We start from the raw sequence: 14,423 nt of genomic DNA, 5'->3' as shown, positions 1-14,423 counted from the left end.
AAGAGAAAGGTGGGATTGCTTGTCCTACAGGACAGGTGCTAAGTTTTTGAACTAAATTTGATATTAACGAGAAAGGCAATGATCTTATCTTTGAACTCGTTTTATTTTTTCTCTACTTAAGTCCTATCCTAGATATTCCTATTCCACTTCTGATTTTACTGTGCATGTCAAATTGAATTTGACTGGTTAAAAAGTGAAGCAGCAAGGACTTGAAAGGGAATATTTTAATAAGTTTCTAGTCAATTATTTTCATCTGTTAAAATGGTGTTGTGTTGAAACAAAGAGTATAATCCTGGTGGCCTGCTATGTCAGCACTTTTTCATTTATTCATGGCTTTACGTTGTAGTCAATCAATAGAATTCTTTTGGCCTCGCTATAAAGGAGGAAGCTGTGGTAGGTCATCTACAACACCCTAAGACAGATTTTGTGATTTGCACAATCTTAAACTGAAAACAGTACACAGGGTCACTCGACGCAATATCATGTATATTTCTAAGGAAAGAAAAATAATGATGAAATTAATTAGTAATTTCCTGTCAGGAACTCTTTAGGAGCAAAAATACATTGAGAGGATGATGCTAATAATATAAATGGCTTGCTATTTTAAAATAATTGCAGCTGCAAAAGCACAAGGAAACCCAAAGACTCGCTTCCAAATATTTTAAATATCTGACAGTGGCTCTAGAGAGTAATTTTTATTCTCAGAGGGTCTTTACTCTCCTGCTTGAAAAAGGTGTGGGTTTTTTAAAAAGTTCCTGATAAATATCGCTGTTATTTTAATGGGAAGATTATATTACTTCTGTGGTTGTTGGTTTTGTGCAGATTCTGATCAGGATCAAAAGGACTGTGAGCAGAAGAGAAATGACTTATTGCAGTATTCCATGTCTGATCCATCTAGCACATTTGACAGCAGCTCTCCAGGGTTCCAGGCATGAATCTTTCCCAGCATGTCCTTCCTGAAAATGTCAGGGATTGAAAGACCCATGTCTGAAACTCTGGAGAGTCAGTGACTGGGTTTGCACAACACACCGACCCACATTCAGTTGTTGAGTGTGGCTTGTTGTTGAACCATGGGTTGTTTGTTGAACTGTGGGTTAGTGTGTTGTGAACCCAGGACATTTTCTGCAGGGTGGCTTGTTAACCATGCAGTGTGGCTTATTTTTCTCAAACAAACCTCCTTGAGACCCGTAGTTTGTTGTTGGCTTGTTCGAGGTGGTTAACAACCCACGCTGCATGGTTAACCCACAGTTCAGCAGCAACCCACACTCAACCACTGAGTATGGGTTAGCATGTTGTATGAACAGCACCACTATCAAATCAGTGTAGTCTGGAGGTGAAGAATCTTATTCTTCTGTCAGGTGTATGTGGACCAAAAATGTGTATGTTTAATAATCTGCACCAAAAAATGCATACAGTAATGTGTACATTTTGAAGAATGCATATGAATTTCTGTATGGATATTTAAACAAAAATTGTGCAGAAATGGAACACAATAATCTTGACCTCAAAAAACCAACGATCTTGGTGAGACCAAGGTTGACAGATCTCTAGACTATGGACACATTCCTTTGGGGGAATTTGTTGGGGAGCCGATTGCGATGGGCAGGGTTACCTTCCTTTTCTCTCTGCCATCTCTTTCTCTCTCTCCCCTTCCCCCACTTTTTCCCTGAATCGCTTTTGCCAGGGGTCTGAACTGATCACTGGCAGAGGGCTTTTGAAATTGTGCTAAGGGCTGTTGAAAGAACTTCACCGGCTCCCAGTCTATTTTCAAGCTGAATTTAAGGTGCTGGTGCTTACCTATAAAGCCCTTTATGGCTTGGGGCCCAGATACTTGAAAAAATCACTATTGGGCAATGAGAATTATAAGCACAGGAAGCCTGATCTGGATCATGAATATAGCAGGCAAAGAGTTAAAGCCGAGCTATCCTCCACACTAGGATTCTGGACAGGATTGTGAGGGCGAGCTTACTTTATACTGAGAAAGAAGGAATTATGCATCTGCTAGGTATGTCTTGAAAAGTAATGCGTGGCTTGGGTCACACGCATCTGCAGGAATCTCTCAGTGGGGCATGAAGGCAATGGACCTTTTCAGTTGTCTGCTCTCAGCATCTGATACATGGGAGGCTGCATTAACCCTGGGCTGGGGAACCTGTGGTCATCCAAACATTGCTGCACTACAACTCTTATCATCCCTTGCCGGTGGCCAAGCTGGCTGGGGCTGCTGGGGAGTCCACCAATATTTGGAGGGCCACAGGTTCCTCACCCCTGTGTTAACCTGTTATTGGCAGTAGTTGTTGATGGGACCTATCATCCATCAGTTTGTTCACCTGATGTTGTTGTTTTTAAACAAAAGCTGTATTAGGTAGTGGACATCACTGCACCCTGAAGTGATGATTTCTATACCTGCGTAAATTACTGTGCTGTGTGAAGAAATAAGCTCAGTCTTTTTGGCCGTTCCTCAGATAGCACCGTTTATGGTGCCATTGCTTTAACAAATGTATGTTATTGAGTCCCTGAACTCATAAGAATATAAGCAGTGCCATCTAGTCTTGCATTCTGTTCTCACAATGGCCAGCCAGCTGTCTGTGGGAAGTCCACAAGTAGGACATGAGTGCAACAGCACGCTCCCACCCATGTTCCCCATCAATTGGTGTACATAGGCATACGGTCTCTGACGCTGGAGGTAGAAACTTGCCATCCCTTGATAGCCTTTTCCTCCATGAATTTGTCTAACCCCCTTTCAAAGTCATTCAAATTTATTTTATTTATTTATTTATTTAGCTGTAGCATTTATATACAGCTGAATATCATAAAATCTCTCAGCAGTTCACAGTATTAAAATACAATATTAAAAAACACAACATTAAAACACAGCATTAAAAATACTTCCAACTACAATTTAAAAAAATCAAGAAGCAGTAAAATGGAGTAGCATAATTAATTTACTTAGAACCCAGGGAAAGCCTGGGTTAACAAGTGTATTTTCAGGAGCTGTTTGAGACATGTCACTTTTCCTGCTTCCCAAATTGGTAGCCATCACTGCATCTTGTGGTAACCAAATTCCATAGTTTAACCATGCCCTGTGTGAAGAAGTACTTCCCTTTATCTGTTTTGAATTTCCCACCAATCAATTTCATCGGGTGACCCCATGTTATAATATTATGGGAGAGCTATCATCAGCAAATTTGGCCACCTCACTGCTTACCCTTAATTCCAGAACTCACATTTTATGGGTTTTTTCATTATTATAGGGGTTCATGCCCACCCTTGGGGATGAGGTCTACCTCAGTCGTAAAACACATGTTTGGCCTACAAAGGGTCCCTGTTTCAATCACGGGCTTCTTCAGTTAGGCCTGGAAAGTATTCCTCCTAAAACCCTGGACAACCACTGTCATTCAGCATGGACAGTAGTAAACTAGATGGACCAATGGCCTGTCTTGGTATAATGCAGTGTCCTTTGTTCGAATCAACTTACAAAAGGGTGGCTTACAAAATTTTGAAACACAAAAATCCAAATATGAAAATGTATGAAATGGAACTGAAAATCCTCAGGAAAATTTAAGAAGTCATTTGCATGGCACTGGAATAACACCCAAATTTTGAATCTAAAATTTGCTATCTTAAAAGCTGAATTAGTGTGGGTTATTGCTATTGTACTCACTGGAAAAGACCCTGATGCTGGGAAAGATTGAAGGCAAAAGGAGAAGGGGACGGCAGGGGATGAGATGGCTAGATAGCATCACCGTTGCAATGAATATGAACTTGAGCACGCTCTGGGAGAGATCGGAGGACAGGAAGGCCTGGCGTGCTACGGTCCATGGGGTCACGAGGAGTCGGACACGACTTAACGACTGAACAACAACAACATTGCTATTGTGAAAAGGAATAGGTCTGGCAGTCAGTTGCATCAGCATGCACGTTAAATGAAACTCTGCCATCTGGGAGTGTTTTATTCTCCCCCCCCACACACACACAGAGTATTTTAACCACAGTTTCCTTGATAAAGTACTCTATGATGGCTAATAAAAATATTGAGGACAACTCTGCTGTGTTTGCTTGTGGAGTGTAATCAAATCAGGATGGGGACCAAACAGCTAAGCTAACCCTAAAGAATGTGGACCTAATAGAAATACACATGTTTTTATTATCAGTGTGTTCTTCGGTGGCAGATTCGGTGGCAGATTCTTGTTGAATACTTAAGGTCGGGCAGATACTTAAGGTCTGCTGAAATATGAAAATGCTGCATTCTAATAATTTTGAAACAACCTGCAGCCTAAAGAAGAGGTGATAGCATACAAGGAATGTTATGGTCAGTTTTGTCAGATATCCTTTCAGTGTACAGTATCAGATTTTAAAGTTGAACCTTTCTATGTTTAATTTAAAAGTTGTTGATGCCTCTTCTCCTTTTGGAAACAAATATTTTGCACAAGGAGTCCACAGTTTATTTACAGCCAATCTAGATGTGACATTAAGGGCACAATCGTATCAGGATTCCCATCAGACTCTGGCCTTGGAGGCCGACGGGGATCTTATGCAGAGCGGGAGGAGCACGGGGGTGATCTTCACCTCCACGCTCCCCCTGCTCTGCATTTTAGTTAGATGGGTATTTTCGCCCATTGAGCTGAGTCACTGGAGAAGGAAGGAGGCTGGGGAAAGTTGGGGATAGCTCATCTCCCCACTTCTGCAGTTGCCTCCCTGCCCACCAGCATGCCCCTTTCTGACCTCTTTGAGGTCGCCAGTGCTGTTTTGTCTCCACGGGCTGAGAAGGGGCAGGGACCTTGGACTCTTGGGTTTGAGCTCGGAGTGCTGTCTGAGCATTCTGTCTAGGGGCTATAGGATCGTTCTCTAAATACATCTGCATTTAACATGCATGTTTTTAAACTTGCAGTTAGCAGCCATGGGAGAGGTGAGGGGCTGATAATGATCAGGATTGCAGCAGGTGAGTAGTGACAATTTTAACCCTCTTCTCCCCTGCTGCAGTCCTAAGGAAAATTGCTCCTTTTGAATTCCTTATTTGCATTGGGTGGAAAGCCTCCATTGGTGCCAATTTATTAAAAAGTGCATGTTGAATGGAAAGATTAATTTAGCGTTGCATCTAGTTAGACCCTTACAGCAGGTCTATGAAAGAGTTGGTATTCTGTTGAAATAGCAGAGAAGCTCTGTGAGCATTATTCCGAAAAGAGGCTTGAACAACCTGCCTGAAATGTTCACAGCTAAGCCCCGACATTAGCAAACAAAAGGAAATCAGCTAAGGCTCTGTTCCTAATTACATTTACATGGAAGTAGTTCCTATTAATTTAAATTGGACTTAATTCCAAGTAAACACTTTTAGGATGAAAATGAAAAATTAGGGCTTTGATGTCTACAGCCCAGTCCTATTCACATTCAATCAGCATTAAGTCCCACTGATCACCGTAACAGGGCTCGCTCCCAAGTAAGGGTGCATAAGATTACAATCTGTATTAATTGTCTTTGATCTGAAAGGTGATCCCAATTAATCAGGTAGCAGATTTCACATACAAATAGATATGAAGTACTTACCAAACATGTGAGTAGAGGCATTAGATGAGGTACAACCTTGTCTTTCTCTCTCAGGGGGGAATGCCTCTATTGAAACGGTGCCAGCTAAGACATGGGCATGAATCCCTTGAAGTCTATTTATTTATTTATGTATTTATTTCAGGGCAGAAGCCCTTCCAAGGCAGCTTACAACAATAAAATACATAAAACAATTAAAATATTAGAAGTAATAGAAATATACAAACAATAAAAAGAACACTAAAAGCCAAAGACTTAACAATAAAAGACTAAGAAGTATGTGCTTTGTTCCTCACAATGGTGACTTTTATTCAGATACAACTTTAGTCAATACATTGTTCAGTTAAAACTTGTATTAGGGTGCAATCTCTCCAGCCAGCTGTGAAGCTACTTTAATCCGGTGGTGACTGCATTTTCTATTATTATTATGGTGAAGTGCTGAGGAAATTGCCGCTGTGTTACTCCTTTACTTAGTTTCTAATTTTCCCACCATACTTAGCTTTTACCGGCCTCCATTGTTTAATACTCTGAATCTGGCCTTAGTGTAACCCTTCCATTCGTTCTAGGGATGGGAGAGGAATTCATTCACCCCACATTTTGGAGAGAACTGACCTCATTCGCAATCTCCAGATTATCGTAGTACATAGATACACGAATTAGTCCAGACATCTATGCACATTTCCTGTGGTCCAAGGGCTTCCTTTAAAGTATAAATCTTTCCCTCACAGCTAACAGCCACTCCAGCCGGCCAGAGAGCCCAGCTCTCTGCATGCGGGCGATCAATATATGGCCTCAAGTGCTCAGAGGGCTGGGAGTGATGACATGTCTTCCTTCCAGGGACTTGTTTTGTATGGAAAAAACAACAGCTGTCCCCACAGGCCTATTTTGCATGCCTGTATGCCAATCGTGTCAGGAGCCTGACTTCATAGCTGCTTGGAGCAGCTGTTAGCTGTGGAAGTGGGGGAGGAAATGATTTACATATTAGAGCAGGGGTGGGGAAACTGTGGCCCTACAGGTGTTCTTCAACTCCAACTCCCATCAGCCCCAGCCAGCATGGCATATAGTCAGGGACGATGGGAACTATATCCAAGGCTATGGAAGGGGGGAGAAAATGATTTACACTCCAAAAGCAAAGTTGTGGAAACTGGCCCTACAGGTGTTCTTCAACTCCAACTCCCATCAGCCCCAGTCAGCATGGTCAGGGACAATGGGAGCTGTGGTTCAACCACATCTGGAGGACCACAGCTTCCCCAGCCCTGCTTTAAAGGCCGCCATCGGTCCATCTCATAAACCTGTAACTAATATTGTTTTTATATGATTTTTTAAAAACATCTAGCAAAATAGGGGGTGGATGGGATGCGACAGAACGGAGAGCAAAGGTATGCATTTACTCAGTTACATTTTATGTGACGCCTTCAGCTGTGGTGGAAGGATGCTGTAGCAAGGTGCCCTGGGTGTGGCGGGTGTGTCCAAACCTCCAGGTTTAGTCCCTGGCAATTCCAGCTGGCAGGTTGCGGGAAAGATGCTGGCAGGAGATCCTGGGGAAGCACTTCCAGTCAGAGTAGACAGTTCTGGGCAAAATGGATAAATAGCGTGCGCACACACGGTGTAAGGCAACTTTCTATCTTCCAATCCTGTCTTGTCTCTTGGCCCTGCCGCTGTTCATAGGGATGTGCTTGCATGCATGCCCTTAGAGAAAAAATGTGGGCTAACCTTTTATATGAATTTCAGATGGTCAGAAGCATTATGGATTCATTTAGCATTTTGGACTAAAAATGTCTTTCATTAGGTAGTCCAGTATTTTCTGAATGGTTGAGGTTTCTCGTCAAGGGAGATGAAAACAAATTATCTTCCTGCTGCTTCATTATGTAGATTGGGGCGGGAAGGATTCTCTAAGCGTTGTTCCATCTCCTTTCACATTCTGTCTCCTGACCACCAGCTGGATTCTACATACAGCTTTTTGCATCGTATAAGCACAGCCTATAGTAGTATTTTCTTTGCGTGTGTGTGTGTGTATGTGTGTGTGTGAAATCCCTTTCTTTAATGCATACAGACAATGGGTGTAATTATGAACTCAAAGGAGGATAATTAAAAGGTCAGTTTTTTAAAGTACTCTTATCCAGTAAGCGCCCATTGACGTATATGGGGCAGTTCATTCCACAAGTAGTATGATTTTTAGGCTTACTTACAAACTGCAGACATCTCTGCATTCAATTAGAGTTGTTTCATGTTTTGGAGTCTTATGCAAACAAAACAGCTAGACACATTTTTAAAAAAGGAAACTTCAGAGTCGCCCTGTCTGCTTATGTCATCCCTTATTTTTCTCCCGCTAATTACTGATAGAGTTCTCAACTCAAGTACTCACATTGAGCAGCACAGTATAAAAACAGTGATTTCTATTCCGCAACCTGCATTAATACTAACAAAAGGTAAGGTCACCTGCTCCATGGATGTCATCTTCTGCAGACTTGAGGGAAATGGTGCTGTTGCCTTCCCCACAGCACAAGGAAATTGTCACTTAATGGATCCGTTTCCTAGTTTACTCGAAGAGTTAATGTCATGGTTATAATTTAAACTGTGGGGAGTAGAGAGTTGGCTGTGTAAAGCTGGCTATTTACTCCCCAGAATGTTCTGGTTTTGGATGCTGTCTTTTGTGGCAATTAGATATGCAGAGGAGGCCCTCTGGTGTCTCAGTAAGATACAGCACATTTTCTGGTTTCTATTCTGGAGATCGGAATGAAAGATCCAGTGTGTGTAATAATATCTTCGCCACTGAGCTGGAAGGTGCCTCGAAGGTCATCTAGTCCAACCCCCTGCTGATGAAGGAAGTCTGCTACTACAGCATCCCCGATATGTGGCTATCCAGCCCTTGCTTATCAACCTCTAATGAAGGAAAGTCCACCGCCTGGTAAGGCAGTCTGTTCCACTATCCAGCACCTGGACCTGTCAGAAAGTTTTTCCTAACGGTTAGCAAAATAGTTTTTCTTGCAGTTGGAATCCATTGGCCCAGGTCCTGATCTCTGGAGCAACAGAAAACAAATTTGCTACATCATCTATGTGGCGGTCCTTTAAATATTTGAAGATGTTGATCGTATCGCCTGTAATCTTCTGTTATCTGTATTTGCCATGCTTGGCTGCAATTCTGTACACCAGCCTTCCCCAACTTGCTGCTCTCCAAATGTTTTGGACTACAACTTCCAACATTCCTGACTACTGGCCATGCTGGCTGGGGCTAATGGAAATTGACATCCAAAACATCTAGAGGGTACCAGTTTAGTAAAGGTTGTTATACATACTTACCTGGGAGAAGGTCTTGTTGAACTCCATGGGGCTGGTCACACAACATGCTAACCTACACTCAGTGGTTAAGTGTGGGTTGCTTTGAACCGTGGGTTGTTTGTTGAACCATGGGTTAGCCTGTTCTCTGAACGCAGCCAGGGTAGCTTGTTAACCATGCACTATGGCTTATTTTCCTGAACAAGCCACCTTGAGAACCCATGGTTTGTTGTTGGGTTGTTCAGGGTGGTTAACAAGCCAGACTGCATGGTTAAGAAGCCACCCTGGCTGCGTTCAGATGACATGATAACCCACCCTGCAGAAAACGTGCTGCATTCTGATGACACTATAAACCACGGTTGAACAAACAATCCACGGTTCAAAACAACACACACTAAACCATGGAGTGTGGATTAGCGTGTTGTAGGAACAGCCTCAGTATTTCTGAGCAAAAATTCATAGGGTTGTGCTACTCGTGCCAGTCTGATGGGCATTTTTTTACTTTGGTAAGGAGTTGGGAGAACTATACAGCAGTCTTGTAAATAGAATGACCTGAATCCAATCTTCTCCAAAGATCAGCTTATCTGAAACGTCATGACCCCACCACATGCCATAATTACCAAGCGATGGCATCTCAGGCTTTGCTTTTATTTGTTAATAAATAAATTGAGGACAGGTTTACTTTTCAAACATTTCCTCAAAGTGTCTTACAACATAGTAAATTAGGAAACAAGGAAACAATAAAGGTTAAAAAGTGCAATAACATAAAACAAAGAGCACAGTTAAAAGCAGTGAGAATAGTGCATAGCAGCCTATAGTCCAGTGTATCCATAAAGTTCTTTATGTCTTTTCTGAAAGGACAATATTATTGTTTGCCACCATAGGAAGACTTTGTCTGGAAAGGTAGCTTATAAAACTTTAAAGTAACGAAAGAAAGAAAATTGATTAGGCAAACTTCTAATGCACGGTGATTCAAAAATTCAGGGGCCACCACCAAAAATGCCCTATTCCTGGTAATAGCCAGCTTCACTTCTGACAATGCAGGAGGTTTCCAGAGTGCCTATGATATACTTCCCACGACACACTTACTTAAAGAATAAAAACCCTTTCAAACCTATAATGAGCAGCAATCTCTGTGCCATGGGCCAAGCTAATCCTCTTCTAGGTCTTTATTTATTTGCTTGCTTGTTACATTGGTCTCCTGCCTTCCCTCCAAGATGCCCAAGGCTGTGTACATGATCCTCCTCCTCCTCCATTTTATCCTCACAACAAACCTGTGAGGTAGTTTAGGCTGAGAGTCAGTGACTGGCCCAAAGTCACCCAGTAAGCTTTCTTGCCAAGTGGGGACTAGAACCCGGATCTCCTGAGTCCCAGTCCAACACTCTAACTACCACGCCATACTAGCTTTATTGGGCTTCGCCTCTATTCTGTCTGCTTAATTTAGGTAGTAAATTAGGTATTAGGTCATATGTGCAAAATGGATATCAATTCATATCGATTTGTATTTGCTAAATTGTTTACTGTGCATGTATAAGCTGCTATACAACTAGGAGGAGAGGAAAATAACCTGATCAGGTCTTTCATCAGTAAAATAAATTGATACCATTTATACTAATTCAGTATTACAATAGTTCAGAGAGTAAAGGCTCTTAAAGTTTTGATTGTATAGAGAAGATGATCTATGGCTATGAACTGAACATACAATTTCACTCAAAAAGTACCAAATCAGGTTGTTTTCTTTATTTTTCATTGCAGCTCTTTTAGGATTTTATGTATCGCCTTTGAAGTATTGCAGGGCTTGCAGTACATGAACAAGCATGGAATAGTTCACCGGGCTCTCTCAACTCACAACATCCTCATGGATCAAGAAGTAAGGCTACAGGATTGTATTTATAGACTGTCGGTTCATGCACGTCCTTTGTCTATATTATAACTCCCTTTGGAATAATTTTGTAGGAAATCTCTCTCGTAAATGCAACATTTTACTAATACTACAAAACTGATCAAAATGGAAACTTAGGGTAGATTCTTATATTCACATTTTGCACTAAACTTTGCAGAGGCTTGTGTGTATGGTGCCCATCCCCATGCGTACAAAAGAAGCACGTTTGCCATTACCTATGTTGGAGAATGCCAACAATATAAAAAACCTTCCCGAGACATTGGTGCATGAAGGTAGTGGCTATAATTGGTCGTCCCAGGGCACCAGGCAGTGCTTTTATCAGATGTTGGCCGTAGGAACTGGGACCTCAAAAGCTAGTGTTACTGTGTGTTTTTCCATATACAATCTACAGGTAGAAAATTTCATCCTGTAGCTAATGGGCACATTTTTTTTCTCTTTTTAAATAGGGGCATGTTAAATTGGCTAAATTTGGCCTTTACCACATGACAGCTTATGGTGCTGATGTTGATTTTCCTATAGGGTAAGTTATACATCATGAAATTCTAGGTATTTGTAGACTTTTTACAAGTACTTCCTAGTAGCTGGTAGAAATTCATACTCAACATTATTATTTTTTTCAGTATTCCAGAAAACTCAGCTGCTTAGTTGCAGAGTGACACCCAGTAGCCTGGTTGCCATGGGAAACTTGAAGCTGGAATTGTAATAAATAACGATACAAATAATGAGGGGTTGGATCCAGCATCATTCCTCCAATGGAGCAGATACTGCTGGTGGAATAGGAACTCCCCATCATCTCCTCTGCCCTCCCTGCAGGGAGCAGCAGAGGACAAGGAAGTCCTGGTCCTCCAGCAGTATCCATTCCACTGGCGAAGCGATGATGTTGGCATCTGGGTCTGTTACAGGATCTGGTTCCTGTGTTGCATCTCTGTTGTAAGGTCTGTTGCTGGTGAGTAACCTTTTTAGGTTGACCAGCTATCTGTAAGCAAGTACAAGCCTACCACTCAAGGCCTATGAGAAGGAAGTGTTGCATGGGTCCAGGATGGGTTGTAGATCACTGATGATATGTTTGAGCAGTCTTAGCTGGAAGCTGCAGGTGACATCAAGCCATGTTCTGTTTTCTCTTCTGGGTCTGTCTGTAGTAGATGATTTCTGGGTTCCAGCCTAGCCCTTTTGATCTGCTTTGTTCACTTCGTTGCGTTGGTATTGTAGTCCGAGAAATGCCTGGTTTAGATCCTTAAGTTACAATGTTGAAAGTTAATGGCAGCAATGCAATACAGGCATTTGGACTGCTTATGGGTTATAAAGGAAGACTTCTGTGGCTGCATCACACTAATTGATAACCTTGTAATCACATTTCAGTTCTAGTGGTGCAAGACAGAGAACGCTTTGTTAAAATTGCTTGGCGTAAGTAGCTTTGAGGGATCACGTATAGCGGATCTGTCTACCACATACCTTCAGTACATGTGCTGAGGAATCCCTGCGCATTGCAGCGAACTCAGGGACGCATTATAAGGCATGCTCTGACTCAGTGGACTTGGGCTTGCTTCTCAGTTTGCATGACATGCTGGTTAAGCCTCCTGGACCTACCAGTCACCCATGAGGGAGATTAAAAAAAACAAAGCTGTGCTGGTCCATGAGGGGAAAAAGTCACAGTTATAATTTTATTAGGACCAACCAAAATGACACAAAATGGTGTGCAAGATTTTGAGTTCTGTTCTTGAAGGGAGAGTCCATCTTCTAAAACAACTAATACTCCTCTATGGCTGCGCATTGCAGGGAAAGAATAACATTTGCTGATGAGCTATTTTGGGGGCAGCTTTATTGTCATTGCCTATGCAGAACACCACAATTTGAAACACAGTTGAAAAACCCAGTAACCTATTCCATAAAATGGAACAAGAAAATGAAAAAGCAATTTCCACAATAAAACGTTATGTAAATTATAAAAAGTAATACTTGGGGGGGGGGTCCTTTTTATATGTGAGGTAAGGCATCTTTTCAAGCTAACATTGACTTTTTGTGTGTGAGAGAGAGTACTAGTATTTCATGCCAACAGTACCTCTCAAGGTTTTTTAAGCTATAAAATATTTATTTGTTTTTATTTATTTACAATATTTGTATACTGTTCCACATCCAAAGATCTCAGAGCAGTGAACAGCAAACAGAATAAAAGAATAAAAGCACCATGTTAAAATAAGTAATATTTTTTTAAAAGTTATAGAGTTCCGACAAACCGAGTTTTGATAAACCATGGCTGGTCACTATGATGATATACGGTTTAAATGAGATTGCTTTTCAATATGTCCTGCAGGCCTCTTGAAGTATGCCATTCCTTTAATTATGTTTGTTATAGGTACCCATCATACCTGGCACCAGAAGTAATTGCACAGGGAATTATCAAATGTAGTGATCATATGCAAAGTGAAAAGCCTCTCCCTTCAGGCCCTAAATCGGATGTATGGTCCCTTGGTGTTATATTATTCGAGCTTTGTGTGGTATGTAACTTACATGATTTTATGTATTTGGGTTATCAGGTTGGTTCTGAATGGAACAGCTTAATATAGATACATTTTCACTCCATATGTGTCACATTTTCTTAAAGTCATCCTATTTGTGAGACAATGACAACAAATTCCAGTCAGTGATGAAGAATAGCATTCATCTTACTAGAGCAGCATACGGGAAAAAATGCTGAAGATAAAATGCTGTACTGTACACAGGAAAGATTTCAAGAGAAGACAGTGCTAAAGGGGTCTTCACTTCTTAAGAGGTAGAATTATGTCAGTTTTCTCCGCAAAAAGGAACAATTACCTTCGATGTTCGTAAGAATTACCTTTTACCTTAATAGGAAGCCAGAGTTTATTTTCTTTTTCACTGCTCCGAAAGCAACAATTGTAGCAGTTAACTTGATCACTATAAGGAAAACAACAACAGTTGTCATGCTATTTACCATTTTTCCTATCGCTGCATTTTGTTGATACTTTTACCACATCTTACATATAGTCAGATGCTGATGAATATTCTACATAATGACTTTCGAGTTGGCACAGCAGTTTTAAATTGGCATGCATATGTTACTTAGGTTAGCAAAAACGATTCTGTAAAAGAAAACTATTATCATCATGGATTTCTCCGTTAATGCAAGATTTAAGAGCACACAATGGCCACGCACTCATAAAGATTCTTCATTAATCACATACCTTACTGTTCCTTTAGGGCAGAAAGCTGTTCCAGAGTTTGGATGTAGCTGAAAGACTAAAACTTATACTTAATCTTGGTGAGTAATGTAAATATAACCGTGGGGCAGGAGGACTTCATAAAATTCCAGGTGAATCCAAGGTCATAATACTGACTTGGGGATGCAGTGTTTTCAGTACATGTGAAAGTTGGAAAGTTAAACATACATTAAACCAGCACTATCCAGAACTGCAGAGGAGCAAAGCTAACAATACTTTTAAAGATATGAAAGGATTTTAACAAGGAGAAAAGTAAGAACTGCTGCTTATCACGGTGATTTTGTTTTTCAGCAGTGTCCATAATCCAGCAAATACTTTGCAAATACAATGGAATACCTTCTGGCCCAAATCCAGCCCACTTATCAGAGACAAAGGGGGCTGCAATGGGGAGGGAGAGGGAATAATTGAAAATCACCTTTTGAAGTTGATACTGATAGTATCAACTTCAACCTGCAGGATCATCCCATTTG

The 14,423-nt window shown here is 41.2% G+C and overlaps 1 protein-coding gene across 8 annotated transcripts in view; it reads left to right on the top strand.

Annotated features, from left to right (window-relative positions):
* The window catches only part of TBCK (TBC1 domain containing kinase), a 126,834-nt gene that overhangs the window by 30,254 nt on the left and 82,157 nt on the right, over window positions 1-14,423 (top strand). For 6 of the 8 annotated variants that reach the window (XM_084855793.1, XM_084855787.1, XM_084855788.1 and 3 more), the window contains 4 exons: window positions 10,570-10,684; window positions 11,164-11,237; window positions 13,071-13,212; window positions 13,934-13,994. In XM_084855793.1, coding sequence (XP_084711919.1) covers window positions 10,570-10,684; window positions 11,164-11,237; window positions 13,071-13,212; window positions 13,934-13,994 — 392 coding nt within the window. Of the gene's footprint in view, window positions 1-8,202; window positions 8,447-10,569; window positions 10,685-11,163; window positions 11,238-13,070; window positions 13,213-13,933; window positions 13,995-14,423 lie in introns of all 8 variants that reach the window. The other 2 variants (XM_084855794.1, XM_084855795.1) reach the window with 2 other exon arrangements.

The sequence above is a fragment of the Heloderma suspectum genome, chromosome 5 (assembly GCF_057233095.1).
Source record: "Heloderma suspectum isolate Gila_16-S chromosome 5, 16-S_ref, whole genome shotgun sequence".
Taxonomy (NCBI): Eukaryota; Metazoa; Chordata; class Lepidosauria; order Squamata; family Helodermatidae; genus Heloderma; species Heloderma suspectum.
Note: the sequence above shows the minus strand (reverse complement) of the source record. Positions and strands in the feature narration are given on the sequence as shown.